The 20438-nt window shown below is 44.6% G+C and overlaps 2 protein-coding genes across 2 annotated transcripts; both read left to right on the top strand.

Moving 5' to 3' along the window:
- Window positions 1–4594: 4594 nt before the first annotated feature.
- LOC125756184 (multiple coagulation factor deficiency protein 2 homolog) lies at window positions 4595–10914 on the top strand. Its single transcript, XM_037663676.2, has 4 exons — window positions 4595–4901; window positions 6063–6149; window positions 7480–7601; window positions 10711–10914. Exons 1-4 carry the CDS (start codon window positions 4633–4635, stop codon window positions 10797–10799), a joined length of 567 nt encoding a protein of 188 aa, XP_037519604.1. The 5' UTR covers window positions 4595–4632; the 3' UTR covers window positions 10800–10914.
- Window positions 10915–12310: 1396 nt separating this feature from the next.
- Window positions 12311–19679, top strand: LOC119398051 (uncharacterized). Its single transcript, XM_049416454.1, has 4 exons — window positions 12311–13311; window positions 14292–14411; window positions 17713–17810; window positions 18708–19679. The coding sequence occupies exons 1-4, from the start codon at window positions 13112–13114 to the stop codon at window positions 18833–18835; spliced, it is 546 nt and encodes a 181-aa protein (XP_049272411.1). The 5' UTR covers window positions 12311–13111; the 3' UTR covers window positions 18836–19679.
- The last annotated feature ends 759 nt before the right edge of the window (window positions 19680–20438 follow it).

The following is a 20438-nucleotide window of genomic DNA, read 5'->3' as shown; positions in this document are numbered from 1 at the left end:
CCGACTCTGTCGCAGACAAGGTAGCCTATCTTTTATCGCAAAACAAGTCGAACTCCAGCAGATTAACCTTGCTCTGAGCGGAGATATGAAAACGTGTTTACAGGATCTCCCAATACGTTATGCTACCTCTTTCACCGACAGCTGTCGTAGTTCGCAAATTATTTGCCACAGGTCAAGAAACGATGTACGAGCGCGATATTAAAAAAGTATCGCAAGCTCTCGCGCTTCTTTTGTTTTCTAGATCTTGGTGCTTTTTTGTCATCTTTGTTGAGCATGTTGCCGCAGTCTTCCAAAACCTGGAGTTAGCTCTCGCCTGGCAGTTGTCCTTCGACAATTTGTGAAGAACATAAATACGAAGCAGTGGATAGTAAGGCAACGGTACATTCAGAAACTAGCGTGGGTCCATTTATGTAGAGAAGGCGAGAGGGAAACAGACGAAACTAGCGTGACATGGAAGGTCACCTAGTTTAAAAACAAGCTGAATCTCCGGTTCTTATGTATGAAGATTAAGGACAGAATATATTGTATAGTATATGTGACAATAAAAGGGATAATTGACAACCGCCCCTTTGTAGCACGAAGCCACAAGGAAATCCATACGGAATGCCTCAGAAAGTAAAGCTCCTTAGTTGAAGAAAAATTAGCCCTGGCCCTGGGATGGAACCCGGGACGAACGAAATATTTAGGCCCGTTGTAATGCAGCAAATCTTAGCAAAACTCGTTAAGTTCAGTCCATAGCCAATTTCGAATCATTTGCATGCAGCGCGTAACCGGTCAAGGTTAGGTGGGTATCAGCAGGGCTGGGCAAAGATACTTTGAAATTGTATCGCGATACGATACAAGATACCCAGATAAGAAGTATTTGAGATACAGATACAAGATACTTCCGGAATAATTGTATCCGATACGATACTTCCCAATTGTATCTTAAGATACTTCGATACATTTGCAAATTTGCTCTTATATATCGATATATGAACAAAACTCTTTACTCGGAATTTTCTTAACTGCGACCAACTTTGTTTAATTTTGAGAAAATATCTCTTTGTGTCCCCAGATTTCTGCCTTACTTGCTCAAGATATATATAGTTTCGTTCCGAAACAACTCACCTTAACATGAGAGCTTTTTATACGCTGCGCTGTCAATGGTTCTTGTTTGACACTTTGTATATAATGGGTGCCGCTTCTCTACTTGCTGACCAGCCAGCGGGTTGCCATCTGAATACAAGAACGTCAATAAGAAGCCTCCGCACGATGGCGCAAATACCGCTGTGTAGTTCTACCTTGTCCGTAAGCGTATTACCGTTTTCGCAATACGGGGTCACCCGAAATGCAGCAACAACGCTGGTAGCGACATTTTTTGGTGACTACTCATGTTTACATTGAGGGCTTAAAACTACAATGATTTTTAAATTCTACTTATCTGCTGGCGTAACGCGTTAATTCGTTAGCCACATATTCACTAACGTGCAATCTTTTGAAATTTCTTCTCCGAGAGAACTATCGTGCCGTCGAGAATTTTCCCAGGCATATTATAGTGGCAAAAAGCGTTGCAGGATACCACTGCTGTTCACACTATTGCCACTTATAGCTCCGACTATCGCGTGATTTACAACAGCGAAAAACGTTACGGTGACCTAAAAAAAGAAAATCATTATATCTTAGTCAAATAGCAAGGCGGTTCCGTATCAATCACAGCGAATACGTTTACAGGTTGTTTCACGCAACTATAGAACTAAATGTCTAAAAAAGTGGTTTACCGCGACTGAATAAACCAATGGAGTATGGTTTACCGTCATGTGGCACTAATTATAATATGTTTTATAGTGCGTTTAATTGGTTGGTTAACTGAGGTAAATTATGCAGCATTTTTAATATTCATATATGACCAAGTGGGTGCCATCATGTCGTAGAGGGCATTCCGAAACAACCGGTCCAATTTTTGTTGGTGAAGTACATGCTGCCCCGAAATTTTTTCCCCATTTTAAAAGAAAGCGCATGAAATATCAAATTAAACCACTTGACTGCGCCGCTCGTGCGCTACCGTACTGCAGCGCTCTCAAACGTGCTTCGGGCAAAACAACAGGCGCGCGAACTGTCAGCATATCGAGGACGACGGCATTTCCTTGCCGTGTGCAGTCGTCAGAAATGTTGACGCACTGTGAAGCCGATGCATGAAGCCGCAGCCGGTCATTTCGCCATGGTCCACGCGCCGGTTGTTTCGTTCGAAGCGCGTTTGAGAGCGCTGCAGCACGGCAGCGTACGAGGGCAGTCACGTGGTCATGTTTCGCGGGCTTTCTTTAGATGTGATGCGAACGGAGGACAGAAAAAATCGCACTCATGCTGGCAATCAAATTATGATCAAAATAACCGCTTGAATAATTGAGCAGCAAGAACAAAGATACAGTGCGCCAAGATATTTTATGTTACGTAAGTGCTTGTTCTACAGAATCTAGCATCAGCGCCGGCGAAGCGACAGTTTTTAGAATATCATTTGCATATAAGTCAATCTCATCGTATGTAAGTCAAACTTACATCCACGAGATCTTTTAAATCGCTGTCGTGTGAAAGCCGCGAGACGCAAAGAAACCCCACTATTGCATTCTTCAGACTTCTTAACGAAGCACCACGCAAGTGAAACTTCGATAACGACACTATAGGAGCATCACAATTTTCACGAAAGGTTCCGTACGCGTTGGAGTACGTAGAACAGCACAGGGTTTACGAGGCAGTGTCATGGCACCAACACAAGAAAAAAGAAAGAAAAAATAGCGAGAAAGCGAAGTTCGACTGCTCGTAGACGTTCACGGGCTTTTTTTTTTGTCGAGATCGCGCGAGCTCCACCACGTGATTGTGCTCCACCAATAGGGACGCGCTGACCTCATCGCCTGCCCTCGCTGGAGAACTCTGGCAGATATAATAAAAAATGTCACTGTCGTTATTTTTTATTTAAGTGGCTCAGTAGCAGCAGGATCAGCTTGAGAAGCGTATTTCAGCCACCATTAATTGTTTCGCTCGGTGTTGTTTCTATAGCAGTATCTTGTATCTTAAGATACACGATACATTATTGAATGTATCGGAAATACAGATACAGATACTCGTCTTGCGAGAGGTATCGCGATACAGATACAAGATACTCAAGGAGTATCTAAGATAGTATCTAAGATACATGTATCTTCGATACTGCCCAGCACTGGGTATCAGATACCGGATAACATCCATCAGATAACAGATATTACGTGACCAGGCCCTAGTCGTGAGCGGGGAACAGCACCAGAGAATCTGCAACGTGGTTCAGAGCGTCTCCTTCGGTAACAACGGAGTTTCTCTTTCGTGTCCGATCGGCCTATTAAGCCTCGTTACCTACAGAATGCGACTTCAGAAAGTGTAGATATCACATGACCGGGTGTTAATCGCGGGCGGGGAAGACAGAGAAAGTTCGCCACGACAGAAAAGGCTAGAGCAACTTCAAATTTAATTTTCCGGTACGAAACACGAGGGCAGCTGCTAACAACTGTATATCAACCTTACCACCATGTCACAATGTACGAGTATATAGACATGGACTAGTGATATTCAACGGTGCTATAATATGGAACGCACTCGCTCACAGTGCATACTAGCTAAAACAATGTACACTGCTTAAAAAACTTTTCTTGAATGCTGACAGTCTTTCTATTCGTATCCCGGGTTGTCGCAATATAGCCTTTTGCTTATCTTTGTATTTTCCCTGTAAGAATGCTTTAATAACGTATGTTTAAGTTGTATCTTGCAATACGTACGCTGTTCTTCTTATGTCTGTTTTGTTATTGTACCCTAAACTAGCTGCCAAGGATAGTGCTCCAAGCAGTATTATGTACTGTGTGTATGCAATAAATAAAATTTAAAAAGAATGTCACTCGTCGTAATTGCCGTTGAGAGGAATCGGCTATATGGGCGAAGCTGCGAGAACGGCACGACGAGAGCATGCATTCACGACGACGCAGACGTACTGGGAATGCAGAACTGGAGGACAGAGAAGTCTCTGCCGCTACAGTAGATCTACAGAAAGTTCAACAGCAGATCTACAGATGGACCAAGTAGGTTTTCGCGTTCACATTTATAAAAAAAGTTCTAAGCAACCTCCGTAAATCTTTCCGCTGTGCATCGCTACCCATTTCGTCAGACGGACACCCGTCTGGTCGGGAATAATCACTGAATGAAAGGCGAGTGACGCCGACCACAATATAAAAGCAATGTATTGACGTTACGGCACCCAGAACCGGAGCCTTGTTCACAATCTCTGAAGAGACAGGGAACAAGGCTCCCGTTCTGGGCGCCGGAACGCCAATGTTTTTCTCTCGTGGTCGGCGTCCTAGCCATTTATTCACAGTGCAGGTCTTTGCGGGTATGACGCAGTTCCGCCCGCATGAACTGATGGGTGCGAGAGTCCGTACAGACATGCCACAACTGTAATTACCAGAGAACCGCAGCTGCTTCGCAAAAGCTGCGTATGTCGATGTGTTGCATGAGGACACGACGCCCGGAAAGGCCTGCGTTTTATGTCAAAGCTGCAATGAAAAAAAAAAAAACGGGTAGAACAGCACGAAAAAAGAAAGAAAGAAAAATTGCTGGCGGGTCTGCTTTAGGCCCATGCTTTTACGCAGAGGCCCGACTGGTACACGTGTACACTCTTTTGCGCCAGTACAGTTGGCGTTCTCGGAGTCTCGTCTGGCAATGGCTTCTCCCTTAACGGCCGCGTGTCGCGTAAGGGGCTTGGTATTGTACTGGGCCATCTGTGTCACCACATTTTCAACTTGCGTTTGTGCGCACGACCATGGCCATTCGCACAGTAGCAAGCCGTCCAAGGCGGTTCAGTTTCGAGAAAGATGGGACGCCACCGATGTAATCCGGGATGTAGAGTGAGTTGTTTTTTTAAAATATTCCAGCATTTACCATGTTGCATCTGCACGAATCTCTTCTTCTGCATAGTTCACGCTGAAAGGAAATGTAGAAGAAATATTTGTGAAAAGGCTCTATATAGGAGCGCTAACATCCCCTGATTTACGTGTCATTTTACGTAACAATATAATTAAAATAAAAGCTCTTAGAAGGATCAGCCATTCGTTATGCTTTCTACACTGGATCAGTGCATTAGAAAAGTTGCCAGTCTTATTAGAGCTCTGTAGGCGTCCTACGATTGGCCTACGATTTTTAATGGTCGGGTACCTGATGGCACGTGTAGCAAGGCACTCCATACGAGGAATTGGGTTACATCTGCTGTAGCAGGGGAGTCAGCCTCTGAAGACTGAAGTAGCAGTTGAGCACTTCCAGATGTACCACAAAAAAAAAAAAAAAACGAGAAAAAGAGAGAAAAAAAAACGGAAGGAGTTTCTAGATGCTCCCTGCAAGTTTCAACTGTGCAACAAACTCTTAACGTGTTCTGACGGAACTCAAGGGTCGGAGTGTGTAGATTACGTTCACTACTCATATACACAACTATGAAAGCTTAACTTGTAATGTCCATGTGGAAATTAATACTTCCATATCTAACAATCTGCTCAGTCTGAAAGCTCCGAAATTCTACCTCCACGTTACCCTATGACACAAGTCGCGGCTTTTATGTTTATTTAATTTCGCGCATAGTTAAATATTCTACTGCGATGAATATTTTTTCTCTCGCTTCCAGAATAACTAAGAAAGAGCCACGCTTTCAGCATGGGCCCTGGGACTGCTGTGCATTTCAATGTCTTTTTCTGTAATTAAGAACGATAACTTGATTTCGAGTGTTGGGATGTACCTTTTCTGCCCATGAGAAACAAGTGTGACCATTCGCTTTCTAACATATGCTTAATTAAATGTTTCTTATATTTGATGAATCTAATAAGCTTACATGAAGCGACAGTGCCTCCGAAGCGTAGAGAGACCCCTTCCTATTGTTTTTGTCACGTTAGTTTCACATTCTATAAGTGTAAATGAATGCCCCGACAGCAAGTTGCTGATAGTATACGCCTTACTCTCAATGCGATAGTATTCGTTGAACACAGCAACAGCGAGTGCATTCCAATTACCTCATTGCGCAGGCACATCAAAGAGGATCTGGCCACTCTGGTAGACATGAAGAGCACGGGAGAGATGACGGACGAGGAGATCACCTTTTACTTTTTCCGGTAAGCACGCTCGTTGGGTGAAGGTTATTTTGCCTAGAAGCCACGGCCGTCGTTGAAGTCAAAAGCTGCAAGCCGATCCAAGTAGACAAAGGCAGTTATACTTATCGTGAAAAGTATACAAGTTGCCAGTGGCATACACTGTGTAGATGAGAACACAAGGGTTTTAATTAAAAAGTTGCTGCTATCCAATGTTCAAATTTTGAAGAAATCTTCTTTTCGCCTCGAAAATCCTACCTTTAAGAGTTTTTGGCAGACTTCCGAGAAACATCCGCTTTAGTAAGTAGTAAGTCCCCCAGAAAAATATTTGCGGCGAGGTTACCGATCGACGAAAAAGTTTATAAAAACAAGAAAGTAATTTAGGACTCCCAATAGTTTCTGAAATTTCATTGCGGAGCCCCTTTTATTCCGGTATCAATCACATGGACTCTCCGGGCGCAATTCTGCCGTCGCCGTCGCCGTGAGGTTCCCAAATTGATAAAACCCTGCGCGTCGCATGTTACATGTGCGAGTGGAAGTGTGGAAGGGCAGGCGACAATTGTGACTCAAGCGGAGTGGAAAGGCCCAATGAGATGCAATGAGAGGGGAGGCCCAATGAGATGCGAGAGTATCCCGGAGGAGGGGCTGCGCGGACCCGACAGGAACTGCGTAGTACTTTAATCAGGCGGGCGTGGTCGCGGGCGCCCTATCTTGACGGGGATTACCAGACGGTTCATACCTGTGTACGGGTTGCGTTCTCACCTCTCTGTTTGCGATGGAGCGATAGACAGCGCGAAAGTCACTTCGCTATTTTTTTAGCAGCGAAACTGTTTAAGCTATAGGTAACTTGTGCTCCGTCGTGCAAAACTCCACGGGTGGGTATGCGCCACAGGAATTGTGCAAGCCCCTCTAACGAGTACAGCAGGGGCTAGCGCTAAAGGAACACTCTGCTCTGCGAGGTGGAGCACGTGAAACATGTGAAAGAGAGAGAGATAGAGAGAGAAAGAAGGAGAAAAAAAGGAAAATAGAGTGAAATAAAAGAAATAAATACATAAAAAATAGAAAGACAGATAAAGACAAATAAAGGGAGAGAAAAAGATAGAGATAGAAAGAAACGGACGCGAAAAAGAGATTGAAAAAAGGAGCAAGGCAGAAAGAGAAAGAAAGAGAAAGAGAAAGAAGAAAGAAAGAAAAAAATTCACAAATAAGGAAGGCCATCCAGCTCCGCTCTTCCTTCAGGCTTTGAGCCACTAGTGCGAAAATGTCAACTTTTTTTCCTTGTTGCCACTATCGATATTGGATAAACAGAAAACGACCTGGCAATTTTTACACGATGGTTGCTTCTTCCTTCCAGAATGCACGACTTCGACGACAACACTATGCTGGACGGTATTGAGTTTCTGTCTGCTATGCAACACACTATTGACCATGGCTTCGCGCCCGGTGTAGCACCGAACAACCTTGACGATATGATTAGTGAGTACCCGTTTTGTGCTGCTTTTTACTGGAATAAAAGTTGTGCTTTGACAAGCAGTATTTGTGAGATGACACATACTAGAGTCCTCTTTTGACAAATTTTAAAACTATGCGTAATATTTATTGGCGCCTGGCACATACTTCGCATAAACGTACTGAGTACGGAAAGAAGTTTACAAAATTATCAGTGTACAAAAATGAAACCACGTTCTGCAATCGCCTTGCCTTCAGTTCTTCGCCGCTTGCGTAACCGTAAACCTGCATCATCATCGTCACTTGTCTACAACTTTAAATAACGTTGATATGTTCTTGCTATCATGACTTGCGTGGCGTAAAGCGTATGAATGTTTTGAGACTATTTCAGACAACTGTTTCTCTAAATAGCATAATAAGAGAATATTTAGTAGGTAATATGCTTGGTGGACGATAGACATCGAGCAAATTTTGATGATCCACTGTTAGTATCAAAAATACAGTTACAGGACAAATGAACCCTGAATTTCAGCAAGTGCCTAAACTTCAAGGTGCGAATGTATAAAGTACTCATTTATTTGTTAGAGAAGCCGACAGACAATAAAGCCAAGGATGGTATAAAGGACATTATTTTGCCATTATACTGAGGAAGTGGAGAGGGAACGACCGCCGCTGTTGCTCAGTTGGTAGAGCATCAGACGTGTTTTCCGAAGGTTGTGGGTTCGGTACGTTCTTATTAAAGGAAAAATACTTTTGGGTCGCCTTTAATTCCTTTCAATTTGTGTTTTATTTACTACACTACAGTTGAAACCTAAAAATAATGTTTCATATGCCTTCCCTGGCTTCAAAGTCTGTTGGCTTTATTAGGTTACACTTGTACCCTGAGTTTTTAAATGCGAAGCATTTCTTAGCGAACCTCTGGCACTTTGAGCGTTTCTATCTACGTATCTATCTATCTATCTATCTATCTAGCCGCCTACGTCTGGGCGCTCTCATGATCGCCTCCTTAACTTGGTGTAGACCAAAATTTGCATGGGAGGGTAAGAGGATTTGGCGAATATGACTGCCGGGTCATGACATAAATAACGTTAATATCCTGTCGCGTACGTCGTCAAACCCTTTCCACTAGACACGTGTGGCACATACCCGTTTACCACGGGCCGCGGTGTACGGGTATGCGCCACAGGTGATTGACAGTTTATGTCTACCCAGGAACGGCGAGAACAGGCATTGGTAACTTAAATGCAAGAGAGTTATGTAAAACCAACATCGGCGGCATTGACTCAACGAATGGAAATAATGAAAATTAGGATCCCAGCAGGAATCGAACCCAAGCATTCTGCGTGGAAATCAGGTATTCTACCACGGAGCCACGCCAGGTGTATAAATTGGTTTGGAAAAACAGCCTACGCAGGCGTAATATCAGTGCAACGTCAATTGTGGTTGTGGTGCTGGCTATCTAATTTTACCAGAAAGCAATAAACACTACGTGATACTCCTACGATCCGTACTCCTACGATACGGGCGTCATATCGGGTTGACGTCTGTAGTTCCAGTGTTGGCTCCGCTTTTATAGCAGTCTAATAAACATTACGTTTGTATTCCTATGATTAAGCAAGCTATATTGAAGCATTGCTCTGCCCCGGAGGAATACATTAACGAAAGTTACATATGATATCCACATCACCGCATCGTAAAGTGCACTTCGTCCACCAGAACGACGAACTGTCCTCTTCATTTCTTAAGAGGCTGGGCGATGGCCTTATGCTGACCTAGGATGATGTCAGATTGATTGACAGCCGCTTTGTAGACTAGGCTACATAGGCCACATACGCCCAGGTAGTCTACGAATACGACAAACACCATCCACTGATGTTGGTCTACGTAGCACTATCCAGGCCTACCAGCCTCGACGGCCTATACCCTGCCAACGCGAAGGGTGGCTTCAGGTTCCGACATGTCGCCGGCTCTGTCGGCAGACAATTTGTCGACGAAATGACCGAGGCATCCACGAATTCCAACAGCTCTACTATACCACATACGTCAATACACATGGACCCCTCTTCACCACAGTCAAGACCGGATCCTATAACAAGTCATGACCAGCTGCTGGTGCTCACTGATCACGGTGATCATGCCCTTGTTCAAGAACTGTCAAGAACTTCTTGCACACATACACACGGGTTCATGAAACGCGCGTGCGTTCTCGGGACACGTATAAGCACTACATATCAGCTTACCGCTTCTGGTGTTGGTAATACCCACGTTGTCATTGGCAGCGTTACCCTACCGTAAACAACTGCTTATATAACACATATGCAGTTCTTCAACATATATATGTGTGCGTGTAAAATATATACAAATCTTTACCGTCATTTTTTTAACGTGTCGCTCAGTAAAAAAAGTTACGCCACAGTCACCTACCCGCCGCATGCTTTGCATAACATCGACTCCCACGGTACGTGGGATCTGCCGAATTTTTTTTTTATACCTGGGGCTGTCTAAACTGCTGTACTCGTGAAGAAAATCAAACAGGCATCATTTAGTTTCTTCAGTCATTGAACTGAAGAGCATTCAATGAACAAAGTGTGACTTTTCATCACCGCTGTGGTGCGCTGAAAACGACACTTTCCATCGAGCATGTTTAGTGATTCGATGTGTTCTTCATTTTACGTTAAGCATTTCTCGGATGTTCGAGGGTGAAAATTTCTTTCGCTGTGTTTGAGGATACAGTTGTGACTAAAGATGATTTCATGAAATGATAGTGGACGCCGTCCAATCAAACATATTGTGGGTTTTCTGGCATGCATAGGCGAAGTATCGGCCTCCGCCTAAAATGTCACGTTCGCAACAGGCTATACGTACGTGCAATTTTTTTTTTTAATTACGCTCTGTGTACCTATTTCATGCCCTATCAGACACATTAAAAAAAGCGCTGAAGCCGCTGCAATGTAAATTAATCTGCGAACAAGCTAATAGCTTATCTCCTCATCACAGAAATCAGTGCAAAAACAGTGACAAAGAAAGGACCACACGTACACAGCATGTTTTTCGCGCTGATTTCTACGATGATGCTGAACCAACTCGCCCGGAAGGCCACTCTTCTAACTTATTCCCCTCTTTTTGTTTTCCGCAGAGCTGGTCGATGGAGCCTTCATGCTTGACACAAACAACGATGGTTTTATCTCCTATCCGGAGTTGAGAGTAACACTTAAAGAAAAATAGAAGCTCATAAAAAGGAGTAGCGAGTGCATCGTTGAATACAGACGAAGTGATGCTTCACACTTTTACCAGTACTGCCTGCCTCTCTTGAGAAATAAAAGCTTACTTAATGTTCGAACACGATGTCCAGTTTCTTAATTAGACAGACGCTCGTCATTCATACAAGGGGATCGGTGCTTTGCTGCCCTAGACTTTCCGTCATACACAGGGTCGCATATCTTTTATCGAAAAGAAGTTGCACTCCAGCACATTAACCTTGCTGTGAGCGAAGATATAAGACCGTGTTTACAGGATCTCCCGACACATGATACTACATTTTTCATCGGCAGCTGTCTTAGTTCACAAATTATTTGCCACGAGTCAAGAGACGATTTCCGCGTGCGATCTTAAAGTGTATTGCAAGCTGCCAGGCGTTTTTCTGCGCTTTTTTTTTTACCAACTTTGTTAGAGCATGTGGCTGCACCCTTCCAAAGCCTGTAGTTCGCTCTTGTCTGGAGGGAATTTTCTATTCGTGTGCATTAGCTTTTTGTCTTAAATAACAACTATCGAGAATGAATCGCTTAGCACTGCTGCTTTCGAATAATTAACTGCGAACGATGAACCAGTCGATATGTAATCAGTGGCGTAGCCAGGGAGGGCACACCAGGCCCGTGGCTCCCCCCCCCCCCCCCCCGATTTTTTTTTTTTTTTGCCATGGCACACAGAGAACAAAATGACACATGACCACATCTGCCTGCCCGGCCGCCACGTCAGATCAAAGTGGTCCCCCCCCCCCCTGAAAAAAGTTTCTGCCTACGCCCCTGTATATAACTGAGAAATTTCGCTTTGTGCTAACATGGCTGAGCAGAAAGCTCAAGCTTTTCGACGTTCTGGCACATTCTTAAATAATCTCACTTACACCAAAATGAATCCTTCCAATCTAAAATCTTTCAACAAACTAGAAATAATGATTCAGGAATAAAACAACATCACGTTGGCTCTGTTAAGTATTTTTATTTTGCTTCTCAACATTCAAATAATATTTCTAGGCTTCGGTCTGTAGACCTGTCGCGTGACTCACTTCTGTCAGAACCTAGTTTTTTTCCTTCAAAGCACTTGCCCTCGGCTTTATTTACGATCCGAGATCGTGTCCCGAAATCAACAAAGCTGTCTAAAGCGATCCTCGATGCATATTCAATAGTCCACCTTGGCGTGGAGAAGACAAGCTAAGTATACCATCCTCACCACAGCAGGGACTCTGAGATCGGTGCGCGTGCTCCAGGTGACCCAGAGAGAAGGGCCAATCAATGTCCGGGCCTCCCGACGACGCCGTTGTAGCAACACGAGCTCTGACGCAGAAACGGCGGGCAAACACACTGCCTGAACTTTATGAAAAAAACTTCGATCGCCGCCGGGACGTCGCTTCCTCGAGGCATGCATTGACTGCGCCGAGTGGAGAGGCGCCTCTCCTCTCTACCTTTCTCGATCCGGGTGGCGACACGTTTGTGAGCTTTCGGGATCTTCGGCTCGAGTGTCTGCGAAGTGGCGCGCCTTGAGAGACAGAGACGGGAAAGGTATGGACAATCTGGCGGGCACCTTTCTCTTATGATGCAATGTGTCATGTCACTCGGCATAATGTGGTTTGCTTGCATGCCCTGTTAACTCGTTTCAATTTTTGTAAAATGATATTAATTTAGTTTGAATGCCCCTAAATAATTCATCTCGTCACTTTATCAAATCGCATAGTGACCCAAACTCTGCTTAAATTTCCTAGAAGTCTACTTAACGTAAAGTCAAATATTGGTAGGAAATAAAAGCTCGATACCATAGTTTCAAGACAATTCTTCGCCTTAATTGTTGCGTATTAGTGATTTGTACGAACGTAATTCTTTATATGCTGTTAGTAGCAAACGAAGAATTCAATGAGTTTCGTATTGGCTACAAAACTGGGTAAGCTCTAAATGTACAGCTTGCTTGGCGATGTGTAACTGCAGCGACAACTGCAGTGTGTTCAATATTTCTTTTTAATATTGTCTTTACCAGAAAGAGAGGATGGCATGAACGGTATACGATTTGCAATGACAACGGTTTTGATATTTCGCTTTAGCAATATTTTTTTATTGTTTTGTTTTGAAGGTCTTGACTACGAAACTACAAATTTTGTGTGCCGTTAGCTCTATTTTAAGGATACCGTGGCGCTTCGATTTATTCGCTGCTGCTGGCTTTACCTTTTAATAAAGCTGCATTTTTTCTCTAGAAGGTCGTCATAACGACTGCTAAGTGTGTCCACCAGGCGACAGGTATTCCCGTTGACTTGCAGCGTAACTGGACTAGCCATGTCACCACACCACGCTTGCGTCCTTCTTTTCATTTTATTTCTGGCCGGAGCACAAGGCTTCTCCTTCGGTGGGCAAAAGGACGAGGACTTCGTTGAGGACCCCTTGATTGAGGAAGAAGATGAAGAAGAACGCCCCAACGAAAAGACGCCAGACATGCCTCCCTGGTATTCCAGCAAGGGATACCCCTACGACTACGGGTAAGAACAACATGAATGTGCTCTCGAACTTGTGTCTGATTTTTCTGCAGGTATTTGTTTGATCCATCGTTGAAAAGAGGTTGCTTTGTTGTAGAGTCCGTACTCTGCGACGATTTCTCTTTTTTTTTTCTAATTCTCCTTCACAGTCACCACTACAGTGTCGTTGATTCGACACTCGTTAATTCGGAAAATCGGATAATTCGGATGTCTTCTCCGGTCCCGGCGAGCACATGCATTGTTTAATAGCATCAAACTCTCGTTAATTCTGATGTATCTGGCCTCCCCCCCCCCCTTTGTCACGAGAGGGAAGAATCTATAGAGAGAAGAGAGAGGCGTTAATTATGTGGGGAGTGCCGAAATGAGGGTACTGTCGAAAATCGTAATATACCACTCCAGCCGCATTTTCACGTTTCACAAGCAATCTTTTTGTTTCGCGCGCATAAAACGTCTTGAATACCTATGGCGCTGGGCCCTTACGCCAGAGAAAGACATTTTCGTGAACAGCCAGCACTCCTGGTCTTGAATATGCTTCTTCGTGCTATCTCATCTTTATTGAAATGTGCTCGATAGTTTTATGGCCCATAAATGTGCTGTAGACATGTAACAATGTGTAATACATTGTAATATGTCATGCTTATGTAATAAACAAGGCAAAAGTTCAGGAGAAGAGGGAAACTTGAAGATATGAAAAATCCTTGAACATAGCTGCTGCATTCAAGACAGCAACTTGCCTTCAAGAAGACAGCGCCACTTGTCGAAACGTTGGCTGCAGCGACACTCCCTGAGCAAGGATTTTTCATGTCTTAACGCGTATGTAGTGCGTATGCGTATTGTGCAATGCGTAATTGTTAGAATTACCTAGTTTTGGTTGTCTTCCATAGTGGCTGTATTACTTTGTCGTACGTGTCAGTTGTCATTTTGGCGGTTCACATTTTCTTCTCCTTCTCCCCCCCCCCCCCCGCCCCGAAAAAAAAAACCAGGATGGGAGAGGAACTGGGAAACATGTTCGGCTCTCACAACGAGGACCTCTTCAAGGACAAGGAATACCTATTCGAAGAACCCAAAAAGACTTTCGAGGAGATCTACGAAGAAGTCTTCAGGTACGAGATAATCTTCTTTACGCTACATTTAAAAATAAAGCGAAACAAATCGGGACGTAACCAATACGATAAGAAATTAGGAAATATAGTCACTAGTTGTAATTTCTAAATAGGGCGCCATAGACGTATTAATGACAATTGAGAATTTTAGTGCCGTGAGTTAAGAAACGGCGCCATAGTGTTCGTGGCTGCCGCAATCTTGTGAAGCTTATTCGCAGTGTTTTTTTAATGCGAAGCATTTCTTAGCGAACTTAGGGTACTTTGAGCGTTTCTATCTATCTATCTATCTATCTATCTATCTATCTATCTATCTATCTATCTATCTATCTATCTATCTATCTATCTATCTATCTATCTATCTATCTATCTATCTATCTATCTATCTATCTATCTATCTATCTATCTATCTATCTATCTATCTGTCTATCTATCTATCTATCTATCCTTCCGTCCGTCCGTCCGCCCGCCCGCCCGCCCGCCCGCCCGCTCGCCCATCCGTCCATCCGTCCATCCGTCCTAGAGTTACTGTATATGCTACCTTTAGGTCGCAGAGTTGCGCATCTGTCTTCCAACGCCGCTAGCAACCACGCATTGCAGAGAAGCTGACGCTCGGGCCAATTTCTGTATTTCTCGACACCGCCGCTGCAGCGAACTGAATTAACACTATTCATCGACAGCCAATGTTTATCGCTGGTCTTCGACACGCCAGACATGTTAATCAGCAACACGGTAGGCATGTCGCCTGCAAAAAGGGAGTGCGACTTCACCGCATAGCTCTGGTTGCTAGCCGGACCTATGCGCAACTCTGCTACCTAAAGGTAGCATATACAGTAACTCTAATCCGTCCGTCCGTCCGTCCGTCCATCCATCCATCCATCCATCCATCCATCCCTCCATCCATCCATCCATCCATCCATCCATCCATCTATCTATCTATCTATCTATCTATCTATCTATCTATCTATCTATCTATCTATCTATCTATCTATCTATCTATCTATCTATCTATCTATCTATCTATCTATCTATCTATCTATCTATCTATCTATCTATCTATCTATCTATCTATCTATCTATCTATCTATCTTCCTACGTCTGGATGCTCTCGTGATCGCCTCCTTAAAGGGGTCATGAAGCACCCCTTGGGCTGATTGAAAAAACACATCCTGCGGAAAGCTGACACGGCTATGAACTGCTCTGCCAAATATTACAGTCGTGCGCGCCGCGTAATGGCCACAAGCGGAGCGCGAAGTTGCCGTTTCCCCAGGCACCCTCTTTTCAAACAGAGGCCGGTTCTCACTCTCGTCGGTGGGCGGGCCGTCTGTCCGCTGTACGTCGCAAGAGACATAGCATGCTTATTGGCCGATAGCCGACGTAAATCGAGAGCGGCGTTCGGATCAGATGCGCTTCTTGCCGCGGGGTGCCGCCACTTGCTGGCGCCGCACTCCTCAGTACACGGTAGCCGCACTCGCGCAAGCGAATCACAGCGGGAGAGCGATCGCGTTTCATGACGCGCGCTGGCGTAACTTCTTTCCCCCATGCCATCCCTCCCTGTCTAGCTTCGAGTGCGCTCGTCGGCACGAGAAAAGAGAGAAAGCGCTGAGAGCATGCGCCAAACCCCCGTAACTCCGCTGATTCTTGACGGATTCGAGAAATTTTTGCGGCAATCGATTCGGGAGGCGGTAAACTCCAATACTAAGGTCATTAGATCATTACTTGGAAAAGTGGTTCATGACCCCTTTAACTTGGTGTAGACCAAAACTCTTACAGGAGGGTAAGAGAGTTTGACGAATATGGCTGCCTGGTCATCATAGGCGTGCGCAGAGGGGGGGCAGGGGGGGGGGGCGGCCGCCCCCCCTAATCACCTAAGAGAGGGGGCGCAAAATCTTCCCCTTACATTGACCCTTCTAGTCACCTAAGAGAGGGGGGGCGCAAAATCTGCCCCATACATTGACTTAGTAGGGTGGGGGGGGCGCTGCGATGAACCTTTGCCCCCCCTAATGGGGAACCCTGCGCACGCCTATGCTGGTCATGACATGAATAACGTGAAAATCCTGTCGCGTACGTCGTCAAACCCTTTCCTCCAGACACGCGTGACACATACCCGTATACCACCGGCCACGGTATGCGGGTATGCGCCACAGGTGATTGACAATGTATAACTCCCCAGGAACGGCGAGAACAGACATTGGTAATTTGAGCGGGAGAGCATTAAGAGAAACCGACATTGGCAGCTTTGACCCGACTAATGTATAGAATAAGAATCAGGATCCGAGCAAGAATCGTACCCAAGCATTTTGGGTGGCATTCAGGTATTTTACCACAGATCCACGCCAGGTCTTGAAGCTGCTTTGGAAAAAAGACCTTGTGCAGAGGTAATGTCGGTGCAACGTCAATTGTGGTAGCACTGCTGACTATCTAATTTTATAACAAAGCAATAAACATGACATATTTACTCCTATCATACAGGCGTCATGTCAGGTTAACGTCTATTGTGGTTCCAGTGTTGAGTCTGCTTTTATCGTAGTCTAATAAACAGTGCATTTATAGTCCTATTATATAGAAAGCTATATTCAAGCGTTGCTCGACCTCAGAGGCATACGCTAACGAATGTTACGTACGATATTCACACCGTCGCACGGTAAAGTAGACTATATCGTTTCGATAATACTGGCATCTGTACTCTAACGTGAGTTCTGACGTTACGTCAGACCATGTTACCCTTCCAACGCCAGTGTAGTCGACGTTCCTGGTAAGCCCACGATGTGCACACAACTACTACACTTACAAAAACACGATTATCTACCTCCTAACGCTTGGCTCGAAGCCGAAAATGCGGCCTAGACAATCACTGGCCGGCTCCTTCCCATGAAACCGATTCCCACAGAGCGTGGGATCTGCCTAATTTTTTTTATTGATATATCATAAGGGGATGTTGGCGCACAGGTAAGGTACAGTTTAGAAACCAGTGCTGTGTTGCGTATGACAGGTGCATTTCCGCAGTGTAGTAACAGTCGTAGGCGTGCGCGGGATTCTCCCTTGTAGTGAGGGCGGGGGGAGGCGAAGTTTCACTGAAGCGCCGTCCCATCCCCTGTTCCCGACCCCCTCCCACTGAGGCCCTCATGATCAGAACGCAGTGCAAATACGAGGTATCATGTGGCACGGCCACTCCTGCCCCTGCCCTGCTTCCCCTGTGCACATGGGTATGGTAACAGTTCTTTTTTTGTGCTTCCTTGATGAAATGGTGATATTTAGAGTAGAGAACTGCGCTATGCATTGTGTGCTCTCTTTACGTTGCCAGGTTTCATGACCTCGACAAAGATGACGCACTCACGCCAGAGGAAGTGAGACGGGCGCTGCTCCACTCGAAGATCGACATTGTGGACGCTGCCGGAAATGGTACCTAATCTACAAAGAACACATCTACTGTTCCTAATCTATGATTAGTGTTGCCGTTACGGGTTGATTCTTGCACTCATGCTGTAATCTTTGCACGAAAAAAAAAAGGAATCACGCAATTCTCATGCGCTCTTTAGTAATGCTAACAAACGAGGAGAGGTTGTTGGTTCCATTGTTATCGCTAGATGATATATCTTGTCTTTACTAAACCGTAACCACACATTACGGTGCCGTGCTCTTGGTGCTATAGCGCCTATAAGCGGAGAAGATGTGTTTGGGATGATACACTAGCGATATTTGTAGGTGCTGTTGCGTACCAACAGTAGCAACGAACTTTCGTGCTAATTTTTGCTTTTATTCGAGCATTAGCCATCCACGAACGAACTCACTTTGCATTTAGCGGGCTTGCCGTCCCTCTCATGTGGACTTTTATTGAATGATCATCGCTGTTTAGAGCAATGTCCGATATCTATATTTTTAAGTATACGCGTAGGAAAAGTGCCCGGCGTGAAAAAGAAACAGATGGGGGGTGGAGTTGATGCTTCTTTCTGCAAATGTTTGAGTTTGCTATTAAACTTATATAGAAATAGTACTAATATACATAGACAGATGTTCCCTTTCTCCTACGCTTCGTTCCATCTTCATTCATATTTACGCAGCTTTCCACAGCGCAAACTGCCCAGGAAGTCATACAGTTAAGGCAGAGCCGCTATTTGCACTCACTGACCACATCTATGACCGATGGATACATGATAACAGATTCCACAAGACAGTGCCTCAATTCATACATAACACAGGCCTTAGAGCACACGTCTAATACACTTTCGCCCACCTTTATCAAAGCATCTGGGAACGTATCAGAAATTGTGTTTCTTTCTCCCTCTTTATCAACCGCAGATCTCGTGGACGACGCTCTTGCATACGACGACAAGGACAAGGACGGAATGCTCTCACTCGAGGAGTTCCTGCTTTCGCAGAAGACCAACATGAGCGGCCTCAAGAGTCTCGGAGAGCTGGAGCTATGACGTGTCACTAGTCACTGAAGTCTGTAACCAAAATCTGATAACAGCATCAGAAAGTTCAGGGTTTGCGACATTGTTGCTAATTTTTACGTCTGAAGAAAACCTCCTGTTGATCTTGGCGTTGTACGCTGTTAAGTGATGGAGTGTGATATCTCAAAGATATCTAGACAGCTGTTTGCAATGAATATTTCGCGCTACCGCATACCGCAAGAGAGGCCACATTACCCAATGAAAACCCTACACTGCACAAAGAATAGCGGCATCATATTTTGGATTCCTTTGCGAATATTTTTTTTTTAAATCTTTCCAAAATTATTTAAGTCCCGTATTGCAGGATGTCCCTCCACTTAGTGCTCCTTCTCGACTCGACAATGTTGATGGCAGCGCCACCTCGGTAGAAGAAGGCACTGAAAAAGAATGATCATGGCCTCCGAGATCATGGCCTCCGCGCACTCTCGAAGGCCGTGGAATGATCCTCGGCAGCCATTCTAAAGAAGAGAGGAGTGATATTCATTCCAGCATTGGCGCTGTGCTTGACTCTTTTGAGCAAAGGACTATTTTTAAGTCGAGGCTTGTCTGAGAATACGGGCGTAAGTCGCAATGGGAACAGAAATTGAAGGGATGACACAGAAATCATGACCGCTGTGAGGTCCAAGATTGAGTGAGCAATAACTCTTGTTACTGTGCGCACTTTAAAGTCAATTCACTGTCTCACTGAAGCCTCAACACTGCTACGACGCAACTAGGCGTGTGACATTCAGGGTTTGATTACTATGCACAGCGTGGTATGCTGAGTTCTTCGCGTGTACCTGAGTAATTGCAGCGAGAAATGTGGAGTTTGCAAGGTATATGCGCGCTAACCTGATCGAGTTCTGATACAGTATTCTAAAAAAAATTACCACTTCTGTGTTTCACTTGATTTTTTTCGCCACGCGTGAGTCAGTACACAGTCTACAAAAAAGCATTGTACAAGTGGTGATGCCTCTGAAGAAATAAATTTTCCAGTTCTTCTCTCAACCTCGTTGAGCCTATAGAGGTAAAACTGTGTGACGTTATGGTAAAGCTGAAAGCTCTCTCACAGGAATATATATCTTTTTATTTTTGCGCGCAAGATGCACTGTACGTTTGTCGGTTCAACGACAACGGGGGAATGCAAGCGTGAGAAACCACCTGTTGGAAACATAGTGCTTCAAGAAGGGTCAAGAACCAAGGTATTGGAGTGGAAACGGCACGTGAGAATACTGGCAGCGGGCAATTTTTGCAGCAAGTATTAACAAAACGCCATTGGAAGTAGTCGGGTGGCTTTTCTTTTTTTTTTTTTTTTGATATCCTATGGTTCCCAGTAATAGTCGTGAAAATGCTTTCTTAGCGGAACGTAAAGCTTCTGCTTTGTGTTTCCGTGGTGACCCTATAGGTTCCTTGAAGCAATGGGTTTAAAGCAGTGCCTATCTCGATGAAAAAAAAAAATGCACATTACGATTATCATCGAGAAGAGGCTGGGTGCAAGCACGTACAAGGAACTGAACTTTGAATTTCTTTTCCACAGGCAACACTTGCGGGCACTGCGGAATTGTACAGAATTTAGGCTACGTTAGGCTTGTCTATA

The sequence above is a fragment of the Rhipicephalus sanguineus genome, chromosome 6, assembly GCF_013339695.2.
Source record: "Rhipicephalus sanguineus isolate Rsan-2018 chromosome 6, BIME_Rsan_1.4, whole genome shotgun sequence".
Lineage (NCBI taxonomy): Eukaryota > Metazoa > Arthropoda > Arachnida > Ixodida > Ixodidae > Rhipicephalus > Rhipicephalus sanguineus.
This window is presented reverse-complemented; position numbering and strand designations above follow the sequence as displayed.

Coding starts and splice junctions, on each gene's coding strand:
- LOC125756184 (XM_037663676.2), top strand. CDS start 4,633: ATGCTTTTACGCAGAGGCCCGACTGGTACACGTGTACACTCTTTTGCG. Junction 6,150..7,479: donor ATCACCTTTTACTTTTTCCG/GTAAGCACGCTC, acceptor TCTTCCTTCCAG/AATGCACGACTTCGACGACA. Junction 7,602..10,710: donor CAACCTTGACGATATGATTA/GTGAGTACCCGT, acceptor TGTTTTCCGCAG/AGCTGGTCGATGGAGCCTTC.
- LOC119398051 (XM_049416454.1), top strand. CDS start 13,112: ATGTCACCACACCACGCTTGCGTCCTTCTTTTCATTTTATTTCTGGCC. Junction 13,312..14,291: donor GGATACCCCTACGACTACGG/GTAAGAACAACA, acceptor AAAAAAAACCAG/GATGGGAGAGGAACTGGGAA. Junction 17,811..18,707: donor TGTGGACGCTGCCGGAAATG/GTACCTAATCTA, acceptor TATCAACCGCAG/ATCTCGTGGACGACGCTCTT.